The 15,948-nt window shown below is 33.7% G+C and overlaps 1 protein-coding gene across 1 annotated transcript in view; it reads left to right on the forward strand.

The window, feature by feature from the left end:
* Window positions 1-15,948, forward strand: part of LOC145681559 (bestrophin-4-like) — a 1,326,494-nt gene that overhangs the window by 1,034,189 nt on the left and 276,357 nt on the right. The window contains exon 7 of the mRNA XM_081753197.1: window positions 7,526-7,633. Within this exon, the coding sequence (XP_081609323.1) occupies window positions 7,526-7,633 (108 nt within the window). The remainder of the gene's footprint in view (window positions 1-7,525; window positions 7,634-15,948) is intronic.

The following is a 15,948-nucleotide window of genomic DNA, read 5'->3' on the forward strand; positions in this document are numbered from 1 at the left end:
AAAGTGAAATGACACAAACTAAAACAGTTTTAAATCAATAAATGTCTATGTGTAAAAGTAGGTGTCTTTTATCTGTAGTTCTGAGTTCCTTTTACTTTGAAGTAACAAATGAGAGAAGAAAGTATGGTGTTCGAAAAAAAATCAAATTTGAGATTTCAACGAATTTACACGTATTATAGCCCCTAACACCGAAAAGTTATTTTTCGATACATGTCCATCAGTTCGTCCGTCCGTCCGCTACACTTTTCTGTGCACTCGCCTAGAAGCCATACCGTTCAACTTATCTGCACCAAATTTTAGTTTAAGATTTTCATAGTATTTCCTATAGTTTTTTTTTATTTCCCTCCTACTCCCAAAACAAGGGTAGTTTCCTGTACGATGAAAATAAAAAAAAGATATTTTCTCATAACTGGCTCTAACAATCTTGTTTTCTTTCTTTTTTTATAAATCAATATTTAATTAGCAACCCTATTTTGTGGTATAAGGCATTTATCTGAGAAAAATCTACAAGGGGTAGTTTATACTAAGGGTGTGAGTTTTTTCTCAGTGATTTTCTCAAAATGGACTCAAATGTTTTCGTTCATATTTCATAAATAAAAATTTCATTAATAACTTATCAATATGGCATAACTCGTTTGTCCTAAAAAAAATGCGAGGGGTAGTTTATTCTTGGTGGAGTGTTGTCTGGGCGATTTTCTCAAAAACGACTCAAAAGAGTTTATTCATATTTCAAAAATAAATATTTCGTTAATAACCGAACAATATGGCAAAACTCGTTTGTCCTGAAAAAATATGCGAGGGGTAGTTTACTCTTGTGGGTGTTTTTCCTCCACGGTTTTCTCAAAAATGAGTCAAGCAATTTTGTTCGTACTCAGAAATAAATATTTCATTAAAAACCTAGTAATATGGAATAACTCGCTTACCCTGAAAGAATCCTCAAGAGATAGTTTATTCGGGGAGTTATTTTTCCCTCACGATTTTCTCAAAAATTACTCGGACAATTTTATTGATAATTCATAAATAAGTATTTCATTAATAACCCTATATTTTAGTATAAGTCATTTCTATGAAAAACAATTACAACGGATAGTTTATTTTTGGGGTCAAGGTTATTTGCCCGACAATTTTCTCGAACGACAGGCGATTTTGTTCAAATTTCGCAAATAAATATTTCATTAATAACCAAAAGTATATCTGAACTCATTGTTCGAAACAATTCACAAGAGGTAGGTTACTCCTGACGTGTTCTTTTTGAACGACTTTCCCAAAGTGACTCATTTGATTTTTTTCATATTTCATAAACAATGATTGCATTAATTGGTCTATTATATGTCTAATGAAAATGTGCTCAAAGTGTGAGTTAGTTTTGTAGTATGGATTTTCTTCAATCGAAGTTTTTTATTCGATAATCTGACATTCGATGTATTTGAATAATGCGATAATTTTATTCGTATTATCCAAATACACACTTCAGTAACAACTGCGGCCTAACACAGTTAAGAAATTGAATTGAAAAAGTTTAGTGCGGTGGCCCTGTAATTGAATATTTTTTTAGAAACTCCCTAGCTTTTTGTGGTAAACTCAGGCTTTTCTTTTTCGAGCGACAAAAGAGAGAAGAAAATATAGTGATTGTGAAAATAATATCAAATTCAGATTTCAACGGATTTACATGTTTCATGGTGTCTACATACCGAAAATGTGACTTTTCGACACCCGTCCTTCCAGTCCGTCCGTTCGGCACACTTTTATATGCACTCGCCTAGAGGCCATACCGTTCAACGTATCTACACCAAATTTTAAACTTAGGGTTTACTTAGTATTCTTACAGGAGCTTTTCCATTTTTTCCTACCACCTAAAATAAGTGTGGTTTACAAAGAGCCGAAAATCGAAAAACGCTATTTTCTCAAAAATGGTTTTAACAATTTTGTTTATTTTTCATTAATCAATATTTAATTAACAACCCTATATTGCAGTATCAGATATTTCTCTTAGAAAAATTTACGAGGGGTAGTTTATTCTTGGAGGTGACTTTTTCTCGACGATTTTCTCAGAAAGACCCTGTCGAATTTTGTACACACTTCATAAATAAATATTTGACCTTACAACATGGTATAAGTCAATTGACCTGAAAAATATATGAGTAGTAGTTTATTCTTGGACTTGAATTTATTCCCAGTGAGTTTCTCAAACACGACCAGTTGGCAACCCTGTATCTCGACAACGAAGCTGAATTCGAAAACTGCAAGAGGACCATTTGTCTCCTTTTGATGTCACGAATCACCTCCCGAAGTTTGTGGACATCTTTCAGGTTCACCCCTAATGAAGCTTCTTTTCGAAAAGTTAACTATTAACTGTAGGCATTGTTTATCTTTTTTTAAATCACAAATGTCGTTATTAATTTTAAGGCAGAGAACTACTTCTGAGAGAATATATCTTGAAAAATAATTTTAAAACTTAGACTTTTGTTTTCGAGACATTCCAGACAAGACGAGACATTTTACAAGCTATCTCGTGTTCAAAACATTTGCCTCGTATTATCTTGGATGTCACAAAGCGCGTCTTGTCTCTTTCTCGAGACATGTCTTATCTCGTGCGCATTCGTTAACACTTGGGAAGGATTATCTTTCTACTCAAAGCATTGTTTTTATAATGGTTGCATATTTATGATAATTGCTGTCCATATAAATTACAGTCCTTTCAGTTGAATTAATTATTATTATTATTATTATTATTATTATTATTATTGAAATTGCAATATCTAGTTTAACGTTGGACGATTATGCACCTATGCTAAGGGAGAATGATGATGAATGAAATGGTGAAATGAAGAAAGTGGGAGGAAAATGGAAAATCTCAAGAAAACACATAGCCATGCACATGGTATTTGTCCACCTCAAATTTCACTTGGCACGAAGTGGAATCGAGCCACGGACCCCCTGCACCAAAGGTCCCTGCAATGCTTTATTATTATTATTATTATTATTATTATTATTATTATTATTATTATTATTATTATTATTATTATTATTATTATTATTATTATTATTATTATTAATAATAATAATAATAATAATTGAAGCGAGCTTAACGAGTTTCAACCGTACGACTCAACCAACGTTTGGGTGCCTGTTCGTTCGTCTGCTCCTCTCATAAAAGACATTTCATTTTAATGAAACTAGTAAGTGCCTTCTTTTAGCTCTGCGAAGTAACTATTGCTTGGAATATGAATCTGCAAAACATAAGAGGTAAAATTAACCAAATGGTGCAAGTTTCCATTTATATATACAAAACAATTTTGCAATATCAACTACGTGAATCTTGTCCCATAAAGAAGCCGAAACCCCTACACCGAAGAGCCCTCCGAGATTTGATCATTGTCCACACGGACTGAAATTGTCATTTGAAGCCAAGACTTTAATATGAAGCCAATAATTTCTTTAAAATAGACGGAAAATTCGGAAGTTATAAGCATTTTCATATTTTTGCCTTTTCCCATAAGGGAGCCGTAGCCTCCTATACTGAAGACCCCCCCGGAGATTTGATCATTGTCCACTCGGACTGAATTTGTCATTTGGAACCAACACTTTAATACGAAGCAAAATATTTCTTTAAAATAGACGAAAAATTCGAAAGTTATAAACATGTTAATAATTTTGTCTTTTCTCATAAGGGGGCCGTATTAGTCTACACTGAAGAGCCCCACGAGATTTGATCATTGACCACTTGGACTGAAATTCTCATTTGAAACCAAAACTTTAATATGAAGCCAAAAATTAAACTTTTACATCAATTTAAACTGACTGGGTTCCGGTTCCCCCCACTATTGTTTAGTTTAGTTAAGTGGTAATTTGTGACAGCTTCACATCATCAAAAGAATGTTTCACTTCCCCTCCCCCCCAGGAGTTCGTGCTGGATCCACCACTGGAATCAATAGACACTCTTCCTATTCTTTTTGTCACCCTTGATTGTGTAGGGGCTCCCTCGTACAAATAAAGAAGCGGTAATATTACAATCAAGGGGCGCTATATATTAGGTATTTTTTTAGTTACCTACCCCTAACCGCACAGGGCCATCTTTCGTAGAATAAAAAATATTACGTGATATTCCAATCATGAAAGGGGAGAGGATGCTGTAAATATATTTCTTATTCATTTTGTCTGTCCTGCTTATCAAAAATTACTTTCTGTTGGAAGGCTACTGAAATGAGAGGGGCAAAATAAAAAGTCGTACCCCCTTCTACATGGTTGCTCAAATAAGTACTAAAGAAAGCATTTTAAACTAAGATATTTAAGATTTAAACTAGGAAACTAAGATATCCTACATTATGTAAGGATGGCATATTCAGGATTATTATTATTATTATTATTATTATTATTATTATTATTATTATTATTATTATTATTATTATTATTATTATTATTTGAATGTTTTTGGAGCACCGAAATTTTGTGAGACGAACAATGATATGTAGAGGTTTAAGATGGGTGGTCATAGAGGAGGAAAAACCAGGATTTTTCTCTGTCTGACTCCCTAACGTAAAGATTATGTGCTGAAGGTAAGAAGCATCATCATTCTACAATAGGTTGCTTTTACGTAGAATATCAATTACTTGAGTTCTCCTCCTTCGGTCTACTTACCTTATGTAGTAAATTCAAAACAATTTCAATTCAATACAAATACATTGTGAAACTTTTCCGTAATTAAACATCTAGGGAAAATTAAACATTTAATAGGGAAATATGTTATCAAAATATCCAAACACGTAGATAGAAGACTATCTAGTGAGAAATATTGTGAAACTTTATAAAATTCTCCAAATTAGAATTAACATTTACTGGGAAACATTCGTTATGCGCCAGCGAGAATATGGTGAGCAGTGAGCACAGGGGAAATAATTACGAAACTGTTTGCAAACAAAATTAGGGGCGCTAATACAAGTGCGACAACAGCATTTTTTCTTTTTTTGGTATCGTCATGAGTTTTACACATACGTTACAATTTGATTCTTTCCCAAATAAAAAACTAAAAAAAAACCGTAGTGTAGTGATAAAAATGATAACGGCACTTCTACGGGATCGAACCCGCTACCTTCAGCATACAGACTCGTTGCTTTAACTAACTGAGCTATTTGTTTTTTTACGTGAACTGAGCCTGTTTCCGTAAAGACGATATTTCATTACGATTGTCCTACCAATTCGTCCTTTTCCATAGATAATTTCCACTATTTGCTCTATCTTTATGTTAATACTTAGCATATATTCATATATTTGGAGTTTGCAGATAATGCATATAATAAGACATACTAGAAATATTCGTTAAAAGTTTAGTTTGTAGATTTAATCCACATTTCTCTCAATGACATAGATGTCGCTGCTTCGTGTTGAACTGCAGAATTCCCTCGTGTTCTTGAAAATTTCCCACTTTAGCAGAGTTGGTAATTCTCGAGATTTCTGTCGATTTAATGTTTTTTGCTTCTAATTTCTTTATTTTAAGCTAATATCTAACACAAATATTAAAAACGGGTTTGTTATTAACCTGTCCTGCTGGGGAAACCTTCCGAAATTTCGAACATATAAAGAAAACGGAGATATTTTCAAAAAACTTCAAAATAAAGAGACGCGTCATTTATTTTGCTCATGGTAGTACATGAACAATAATTGAAATTGATATCCTACATGTTGTTCATAATATTTTGCATCTAACTGTATTTTCATAGCTATTAATATTTGATCTTGGAAAGAACCAGCACCTGTATCAAATTTCGATTAGTTCACGATTATATTTAAAAGTTCGTCGTTATAAATTAAAGTGTATTTTTATGTATATACATTTTATTGAGTACTATTGCAAAGGTCGTAATGTATCAATAAATCTAAAATAGATCAATGTATAAATTAATATTGAATTAACTAAAAGCACCGTACAGAAAGAAAAACTCAGTAAAACCCCTAAATTAATTTTTAGAGTAATAAATGTTAGTAAAGAGTGTGTAATCATATGCAAAAATAAAAATGTGCAAAATAATAATTAGAACGCAAGTTTATAAATAGTGACCGTTAATAATGGGGAATTTGTGAATTTGATCTTTATTTTAAGACCTTTTAGCACGTTAATAGGGATCTAATAGGGATAACTAAATTTCTTGTAGTGGGGAGAGTTTTTGTCCATGTCAGATGGTGAAGCACATCGTTTGCAGACTACTCTACTACTCTCCCGAAATAAAATCCCGGATGCGTCACTGCTCAGGCCGCTTAATTTATCACAGAAAACTGCTTCTGCTTTTATTACATTTTTATTGTATGACGATCATCGTTAATATCGGAAGGTGAGACAAAAGATAGTACATATTCTTAGAACAGTAAATTGATTTAAAAATAACCCGCTTCTCGCTGTATCTTATCGGTTTTGCTCTGTAGATAAATATTTGAAACCAGAAGTTGTAATGGAGTTCTACCACTTTCGGTTTTAGTAGAGAGTTTAAGATGGAGTGGAGGCACGTACGCAGGCGTTTATTTCGGGAGTGGTCCAAAGAGTTTGAGGGATCCAAGTACAAAATGAGGATAATTTATATTATTATTTTAAAAACTACCAGTAAAATTAAACTGAATTTGCAGAGAAGACAGCATTTCGAGGAAAGGGTCCGGACCCCCACGATCCATTTCCTGCTTATGTCTCTATTCTTGGAACGCTTTATCGATTGGAGGAGCCCGCTTCTCTTTACCTATTACCATTTACTCTCTAATGATCCATGTAAAACGGGACGTTGTTGATTTATTCCACTTCCGGTTTGAATATAATTACCGACAACGAAGAATATTCATAACTCTGGACTATTTACATTGTGACAAATTTAGTAGCAATCCATCAAATTGTTCTTAAGATGTTTTGTCTCCTGGTCAGGTGGTTAGCCGGACAGGGAACAAGACATGTAAAGAAGCTTTGGTAAACCATACTCCTTAATTATTTTCTGCTATCAATAAGTATCAACAACTATTTCATTAAGAAAATTCTAATTTAGTGAAATATATGTGATACACATTTTCACATATGTGAGGTTTTGTTCTTTCTTTAAATTGTTCTTCTCATATTGAGTGTGCAACAAAAATATTGAAATAATCTTCAATATTTTTCGTCGAATAAGATAATTGTATATCACATTTAATAGAAACAAAATCAACATAGAATAAATCTTTAGACAGGGAAGTATTGACAAATTTTCTTGAAAGACGAAGTATTATAGAGTTACGTAACTATTTACAGAAATCTGCGACAAACATATGTCATTACAGATTTATGGCATATATTATGAGAATCATAGGTAATGCTGCTTGAGGTAAATACTTTAAACACATACTCACGAGTTGAATTCTGCACTAAAGCATTGTCTGAAGTTAGTTACTTTCTTTTTCGTTTTCCTCTTTCACTCCTCTTTCACAGTGTGAAATAACGCATGCATGGAAAAATATTCCTAGTAGTGAATTTGGCATCTGAAGATTTTCTAACTTTCCTGTTTTATGTGTATAGTTCTTTTTCTACATGGGATGGCTGAAAGTAGCAGAAAGTTTAATCAACCCATTTGGTGAGGATGATGATGACTTTGAGGTTAATTGGTTGGTCGACAGGAACCTCCAGGTGAGAATAAGATAATGTAAAGTTGTTAAATATCTCTTACACGATTCCAGGGGCGGATCCAGGGGGGGGCGATCGGGGCGATCTCCCCCCCCCAGAAGAGGAAACTTTCTTATTTTATATATATAAATAAAACCCATCCTAAAGTTTGGAGCCCTTAAAAGTAGCAGTATGACAACCCACCGCCCCCCCAGAAGTCGGTCCTGGATCCGCCCCTGCACGATTCACGATTCAAATTTCTTAATTAGTTCATTCATTGTATATATTCATACTTAGTCAAATTATATAGTTTACCAGTGTGATGAAATGGTACTGTCCGTCTTAAATATTATAGCATTAATCTTAGAGTTTAACCTTATAAGTAAGAAAAAATAATTTAAAGAAACTAATTTGCAGCATAAGAATGGATTATTTTCTTATTTGTTACATAAAAGAATCTAATTTTGAAGAAATGTTACAATCGAAATAGAGTAATAAATGTTGTTGTACGTATCGTTTTCATTTTAGGAAATGAAGCAGCTTCGCTTTAATCTTAAATATTTTACATACACGGTTCATTGAGTCAATACAAGTGTTGTTTATCTAATCATAATTATCATTGTTCTTATAATTATTTGTCTCAACAAAATAGAACTGAAATAACTCATTTGTTTGGTGTACTTCGCCTGAGAGTTGGATATGTTTCAAGTTAATATCAGAATACTAAGCTATTTTTTTTTTCTCAAAGGAGAAATGAATGAAAGATTCTCATAACCACGAATGATAATGACTACGTGTGGCGCGATGAGTAACGTAGACTACATTACTTAGCAGATGAAAATGGGTTTTGTGATTCTATTGTTAAAGTATTTTATTAGGGGTTGGGTGTGATGCTATGTGCTACTACGTTTATTGTAATGGTTCTTAAAAAATGTTGTATAACTTTCTTGCAAGAGGTGGATGGGGTTGATTGAAAACATAGATGACATTGTAGAGAATTTGGATCTAGCCTATTTGAACTTGTATATACGTTTTCTCCGCAGTAACCTATTCATATGACACGAACTGCCGCCATATTTTTGTGACGTATGGTCATGAATTTGGTTATGATTGTTTAATTACATGTCTTAGGTAAAATGTTTATTATTACTATCAGCCATGGAGTCTTTCCAGAGCAAATCAAAGTAGAAATCACTGAGGCCAATAACAGTTTGGGAAAACACAATAGAATTTTGCTTGGCTCTAGCTAAGATGTTCAAGTGTACGGAAAACCACGACTCATCACAGTCTCCGAATATATTCGAAAAAAAAAAAAAATAATAAATTTGCTATCACCTTGTGCTGAAGTGGAGGTGCATTTTATGGAGGTGCGACGAGAAGAAGATTTATTCATCAATTTCTAAAGATAAGGAGAACATTATCACTCAGCAATGTCCACGGCCTCTCCGACACCACTACCGTTCACTTCAATGTTAGATTCTGTATAAATTGGAGACGCGACTTGAATTAGTGAACACGATTTTCCATGAAGAAGCTATTGAGATATGGAATATTGATAGTCCGATTCTATGCGAAAAATGTACTGTCCGGTCTGCCATTTAACTGAAGACATGAATGCCGTTTAAAGGATAAGAAAAACATTGAAACCATGAGTTGTGTGTCATTATGAATCCTTGTTTCAATGACGATCTAGTTTGTATTTACACAAACTTCTATAATGAAACTCTTCACTGTGGGAACTTTCATGCATTATTATGCGGTTTCTAGCAATCACCACTATTTACAAGAATAGATAGCAGGGTTGTTAGATAAAGATAGACAGAAATTCTATTACGACTGAGCTTTGTGAAAGTGTATTGTGTATGCTCGTTTGTCTAGTGTTTTCAGTACGTATTCTGGTGGTGGTACTGCATGTGAAAAGTATGTTGTAGTAAACATTAATGCTAGTTCTGTATTTTTAAAAAAATACAAATGTATACTTACGTGTAAATCCAATTTCTTCTGACTACTGTATGCCCAATCACCATCAATGTCCTTATCTTTATAACACTATGAATTTTACAGTGAGTTCATTTATCCAATTATAAAACTCGTAGACGTTATTCAAGTGACTGAACAAGAATGTACCGAAATCTCAATCACAAGCATTATATTAATCAATTCGTCAATCATTAACGAATTGGCCAAATCATTCTGATTTTCATTCTACATTCTTGTTATATCCCATTATGCGTTAATCAGTATATTATTGGCATATATTTATATTTCTTTAATTTTGTTCAACTGCATATGATGGTACAATAAATTTTCATTTATTGATAAAAGCGCTAATAGAATACTAGTAGTACTGTGCATTGTTGGAGCGAACTACCCTCCGTTTCTTATTTCCGACAAAACACGCAAAATGTATAAAAATCGGAATGTTTTTATTAAATATATAGGAATATGTTATACAAAATTGGGAGGAACGCACTTCCTCATTATTAGCCCATTTTTAACTGCAAGCAGTTTAGATGGTTGAAAATTCTCAGACAATATTAGACGAAATTGTGTCTTTGCAGAAAAGAGATCATATTCGAAGAAAATATATTCTTTTATGAAGTTTATATAACTTTTACTTAATCCTTCAGGGAAAGAATTAGGTCAGTTCTCATATATGACCAACTTCAACTGCAAGAGTGGGAATTGTGTGAGACCTGAGAAACACATAAGTAGTATTATGTTCAAATTGAACATGATAATCAGAATCAGTTGCCACGGGATTTAAAGAAAATAAATCTCATTATTGGGCGAAATTCCACTGTTCGCTTAAATAATCTTTTCAAATTGTAATTTAAAATAATGATCTACTACAGTTGTGACCTGGTATACTTTTTTGACTTAGCTTAGTTTTGTGATAGGTTGGAGTTAAGTGAACGTTTTCAGCCCCAGAGTTATATGAGATATAGACCTACAGCTTGTTTAATCCGAACCACCGCAATGCGTTAAAATTTCAAAGCTGTACCTTTGGAATTTGAACCTGGAACTCGTTGTTCAAAAGTGCACATCTAATCCACTATACTAGTAAGTATTATTTGACTATTATTATTCTTATTATTGTCATTTTAGCATATTTATAATTATCCTCTAGGGCTTAGGGAAATTGTGATTATGAGAAAGAACAAAATGGCGATAGGAATGTGGTGCTGGGAAACTATAAAACCCAAGTAAACATTATGCATATAGGTTTGTTCACAACAAAATATTAATATTAATCAGAATTGTGTAAAATCATTTTATTTACTTATTAGGCTTTGGGGACATAATTATACTTACTATATAATTCTTACTTGTTATTTATCCTTTCAAGAGTAACTCAACTTTTCTGACCAGACTATATACCATAGATGGTCATCCTCCCTCATTTTGCCGTCATGAGGGCCGCCCTCACCCTCATTTTAGTAGTTGAGGGTGAGGGCGTTGGAGGGTGAGGGCGATAAAGTAATTGAGGGTGAGTGTGAGGGCGTCAATGGAGGGTGAGTGTGAGGGAGGAGTGTGAAGGCGCGAATGGAGGGTGAGTGTAAGGGAGGGTGCGTGTGAGGGCGAGTGTGAGGGAGGGTGAGGGTGTCAGTTGAGGGTGAGTGTGAGAGAGGTGAGGGTGAGGGCGTCAATTGAGGGTGAGGGTAAGGATTCATAAAATTAATTATCTTGCAATTCTTCATTTCTGGAAAATATGTTAGTAAATGTAATGTAGTTTTTTTCTTAAAATTAATCGTTCACAGAAAATCGTCATATCAATATTCCATTAGTTTCATACGCTTTTCATGAGCGAAGACAAGATGTTTCTCATAGCTTTATTACTTTTCTATATTTATATATTTTCACTTTATAGAAATAATAATTACGAAATATATAAAATTATCTACTGCAAATTATTGGATACTGAAAATTTCAAAGTTTAACGAAAGTAACCCATTAAAGATACTATAAGTTCTCAGGAAATAATGTTTTTTTATTTCATATATTCGTTCAGAAGAGAAACTAATAAATATTCATATATTCATTCATTCAGAAATTGTAACTAAGAAAAAGCTTTATTTCTTCTTCTAAGTAAGAGAAAAATATACACTAAAAAAGTACAAAGCTGCAAGCCGCAATAAATAACTTTATATTTAATTATCAAATAAAGAGATATTTCCTGCTTTTGGCTATACACGTAATTTTAGACTTCCAAACTACGCTATGCATGTAAAAGGGAAGTCTTATAGAACGGCTGTGTCCGTCTGTGTGTCTGTCTATCAACAGGTATCACATCAAAATCGGTAAGAGCTATTGACAAGCGGTTTTCGGGAATCGATCCAGCATCCCAATAATAGGTTGCATCTCCTTCAACAACCTCCTACTTAACAGGTACCCTCAAATCACCTTGGCAGTCAATCTGTTAAACCGGAAGTGGTAGAAATCGGAAATTTCCAGTTTAAAATTAAAGACCACGAGTAAAAAACGGTAATAGCGATCGGCAAACGGTTTTCGGAAATAGGTGGATATGAAAGGAACCACCTTAACTCCTGCATTTCTACTAAAACTGGAAATGGTAGGATCCACTACTACTTCAGGTTTCAATATTTATTTTCATAAACTTAAAAGGGTACCTATCGACGAATGTTTTTCGGGAATCAATTCTGCATTGCCAGAATAGGTTCCATCTCTTTCATCAATCTTACTTAAACGGGAAGTGGTAGAAGTCGACCATATCTGGTTTCAACAAACATATTCATAACTCATAAACGGATATAGAACATAGCTAACGATAAAGAGTTTTCAGAAATCGATTTAAGGTCTTAACTGGACAAACCACCTGTACTCCTGTATTTCCAGTAAAATCGGAAGTTCTATAAATTCACTACTACTTCTGGTTTCAATATTGATTTTCCTAGACCTAAAACGGTAAGTGCCAGAGATGGTCATCTTCCCTCATTTTGCCCTCATGAGGACCGCCCTCACCCTCACCTCACCCTCATTTTAGTAGTTGAGGTTGAGGGCGTTGGAGGGTGAGGGCGATAAAGTAATTGAGGGTGAGTGTGAGGGCGTGAATTGAAGGTGAGTGTGAGGGAGGATGAGGGGAGGCCGTCAATGGAGTATGAGTGTGAGGGAGGGTGAGTGTGGGGGCGTCAATGGAGGGTGAGTGTGAGGGAGGGTGAGGGGAGGGCGTCAATGGAGGGTGAGTGTGATGGAGGGTGAGGGTGAGGGATGTCAATTGAGGGTGTGGGTGAGGGAGGGTTAGGAAAAATTACCATCTCTGCTATATACACGTATTTATTAAAACTACAGTACAGTGTATCTGTATATATTCTGGTTATTCTTATAGTATGTTTCCGAGTCGTGATGGATAGAGCTTATCCTTTCATTTTAAGATAAAATGCCAAAACATATGAATGTGTATGTGTATGTAATAGTTCAAAGCGTTGAGCTAAAATATACCTCAATTGTTTAAAAGCTTTGTCTTTCCGTTTTTATTTTTTGTAGTACATGATTTTATTTCAATACATTTTCCACCTATAAGTTTCATGTAATACACTTCCATACAAATAAAGTATTTTAATAATGTAACTTCATTAAGCAAACTTCGAAATGTAACATTAGTAAGCGAAATCATAAAGAAAACTTTTTCCATCTGTCTTGTAGACACTTTTTCTGATTTAGCGTGCTTTTCATTTGACAGTTAACAACTTAATCTACAGCATCTTCTAGTGACTTCGCCCATAACAAATTAAAACAATCACACCTAGAAAGTAGACACATTTGGTTGCTCCTGATGTAGACCATTCTTTAGCATGAAACTGGCGCCTTTTGATGTAGATTACCTCATTATGAATTTTTTCTGACATACTTTGTACATACCTTTAATTCGTTTTTTTACCATACTTTTAATCCTTCAAAAATAGCAGGTCATTAGAAGGAATCAAACCATCGATAATGGGTTTCGTCTCTTCTGTATTTTCTACGCAGTTTATTACTTACCTATTTTATGATTGAGTGTTAATCTTTCCTTATTAAACTCTATCTCAGACAAGTTGATAGGAAACCAAGAAAACTCCCCTACTCTCCTCTTTCTTGCTTCAACAGGGGGAGGCAGGTGTACAACCCGTGACAGGGAAGGCAACATTTGAGACATTCAGTATTGTTTAAAATCTAAATTTTCCACTATACTACGTACGCGTTTTCTGTCAATATGAGGGAGTTTATTGTTCCTTTTACCTACTCTTAACCCACCCATCATTCACAATTTTAATTAATATGCTCATTTTAAGAAAAGGATAAAGCATTGCTTTTGTATTTTACATTCCTAATAAATATTGAGTTGACCATTTAAAAAAGATAACAGCAGTTGTTTATGAATCAAATTTACGCTGATTCTTTCATTTGATGTTAGAAGGAATAAATATACTTTTGCAAAAGAACATTGTTCTATTCAACTCACTTCGTTACATTATGTTACAGATTGACAATACCTTCACTTCATATAAAAAGATAAATGACAATGGATCGTCTAAGTAGGGGATCTATTCCTTTATATAAAGTTGTCGTACCTTTTAACATTTTAAGCAGCAAGTAATTGCAATATGAAAAATATCTAGTGAATCCCACAACGAAGAAATGTGAGTTCCTAGGGACAACAATACAATAGGCAGTGGACTGCTGGAGAAACGGGAAACGCGAGTTTGGCAAGCAAAAAGAACTAATAGTAAAATAGTGCCGGTATTAAATATTTTCATTTGCTTTAATTTTAATCCCGATTAGGTTATTAGGAATTGATTTGCATTCTTTTTTCTTTTCGTGTATACAGTATGATAACTGTTTTCATAGAAAATAAGCCGACATACTTTTTAGTTTTCTTGTCATATGTTGAATATTTTTCTTGTTATATGTTACGGAGGAACGGGAGCTCAGTGGTAATTACCTACTTCCGGTTTGACCCTTGGTCATCTAAATTCGTGGCTAACGACTTCGGGTTTCACGGGGTTCTCTCTTTGCTGCCACATTCTTTTCCCAGCAACTCTTACTTATCATTTATTTTCAATAATCATGGTCTCCTTTAATTTATATGGCATGCGTGTATGACGTTTCATTTTTTTCCTGCATATATGTTGCTTTATTAACAAAAAAGAAATCTGATAAAATCATCGTGCTGACACAATAAATTGTTTACAAGGTCCAACCCTGCCATCAGTTGTAATGCATGTAATGCTCAAGTATCAGACGTAATCCATTATTTCAGCGCTTCTATACACACCCGCCGTTTAAATTAATGACCATACTTAAATTGAGTTGACAGTCATATGTTAACCAGTTTTGGTTACTCTGTTTAATGTGTTAAGAACCAAGAAGTACATGAGATACATGAGAGTTTCAATCCGTTGTTTACACACTGTTTTTTTTTTTTTTTTTTTAAATATCTACATCAGCGAATGGGGCTTGTGTTACTAAAGGGAACAGCAACACACCCTCCATCTGAAACAGTAGAAAACTAGCAGATGGATGGTGAGGATGTAAGTTCCTATTAACTTGTCTGAGATAGACTGTAGTTCATTAAGAAGCAGCATGAGTGACGTTTGGAATTCGCGTTTCTCTGAAGCTAATTTCTAAGGTTTGTTTAGTATATACGTATATCCAAATATATGTTATGATACTATTATTGAGATACTACAATATCATATAAGATAATTTCATCAGAAGAAAAGAATATTAAAGAATTCATGAAGAGATTTTATAATGTACAGTTCGAATAATCTCATGGTTGAAAATTACCTTTCGGATCCATACGGGAACATGCATTTTATTAAATTGTGCAGCATAAAGGAAATAAATTGTATTGGTAATTTTAAAGTTAAACATTAGTGTAAAATGTTTACATTAGTTTAAGATTGGTTTACCTCAGAATAGCAAAGAAACGAGGAGCAAAGGTGCAATTTTTTTTATTTCTTTTTGGGTTTCAGTAACCAAAATGACGAAAGGGTTTTAGTCACCAAAATGGCAAAATTGAGTTAAGAACAGATTTTTGTTCGTATAGGACTCCTATGTCTCTATGTATAAAGGATTTCACTTTCATTGGTCTAGTACTTTATAAACAAATGTCAACTTTGATTATTCTACTAAGAATGGGCTTGAGTCAGTGACTGAAGCCCTGTCTGGATGGAGAGTTATTTGTTTTATTGGTTAGTGACAATAGCTGTTGATTTCGTCCTTTTTAGTTTTTATACATGCAACTTTTATTTGTTTGCTGTGTTTGCTTTCCGATTTGAGGTTACTAAATTGAGGTCATTATGTATTTAAAAAGAAAGTGGTTGGATACAATCGTA

The sequence above is a fragment of the Thermobia domestica genome, chromosome 3 (genome assembly GCF_964235325.1).
Source record: "Thermobia domestica chromosome 3, izTheDome1.hap1.1, whole genome shotgun sequence".
Taxonomy (NCBI): Eukaryota; Metazoa; Arthropoda; class Insecta; order Zygentoma; family Lepismatidae; genus Thermobia; species Thermobia domestica.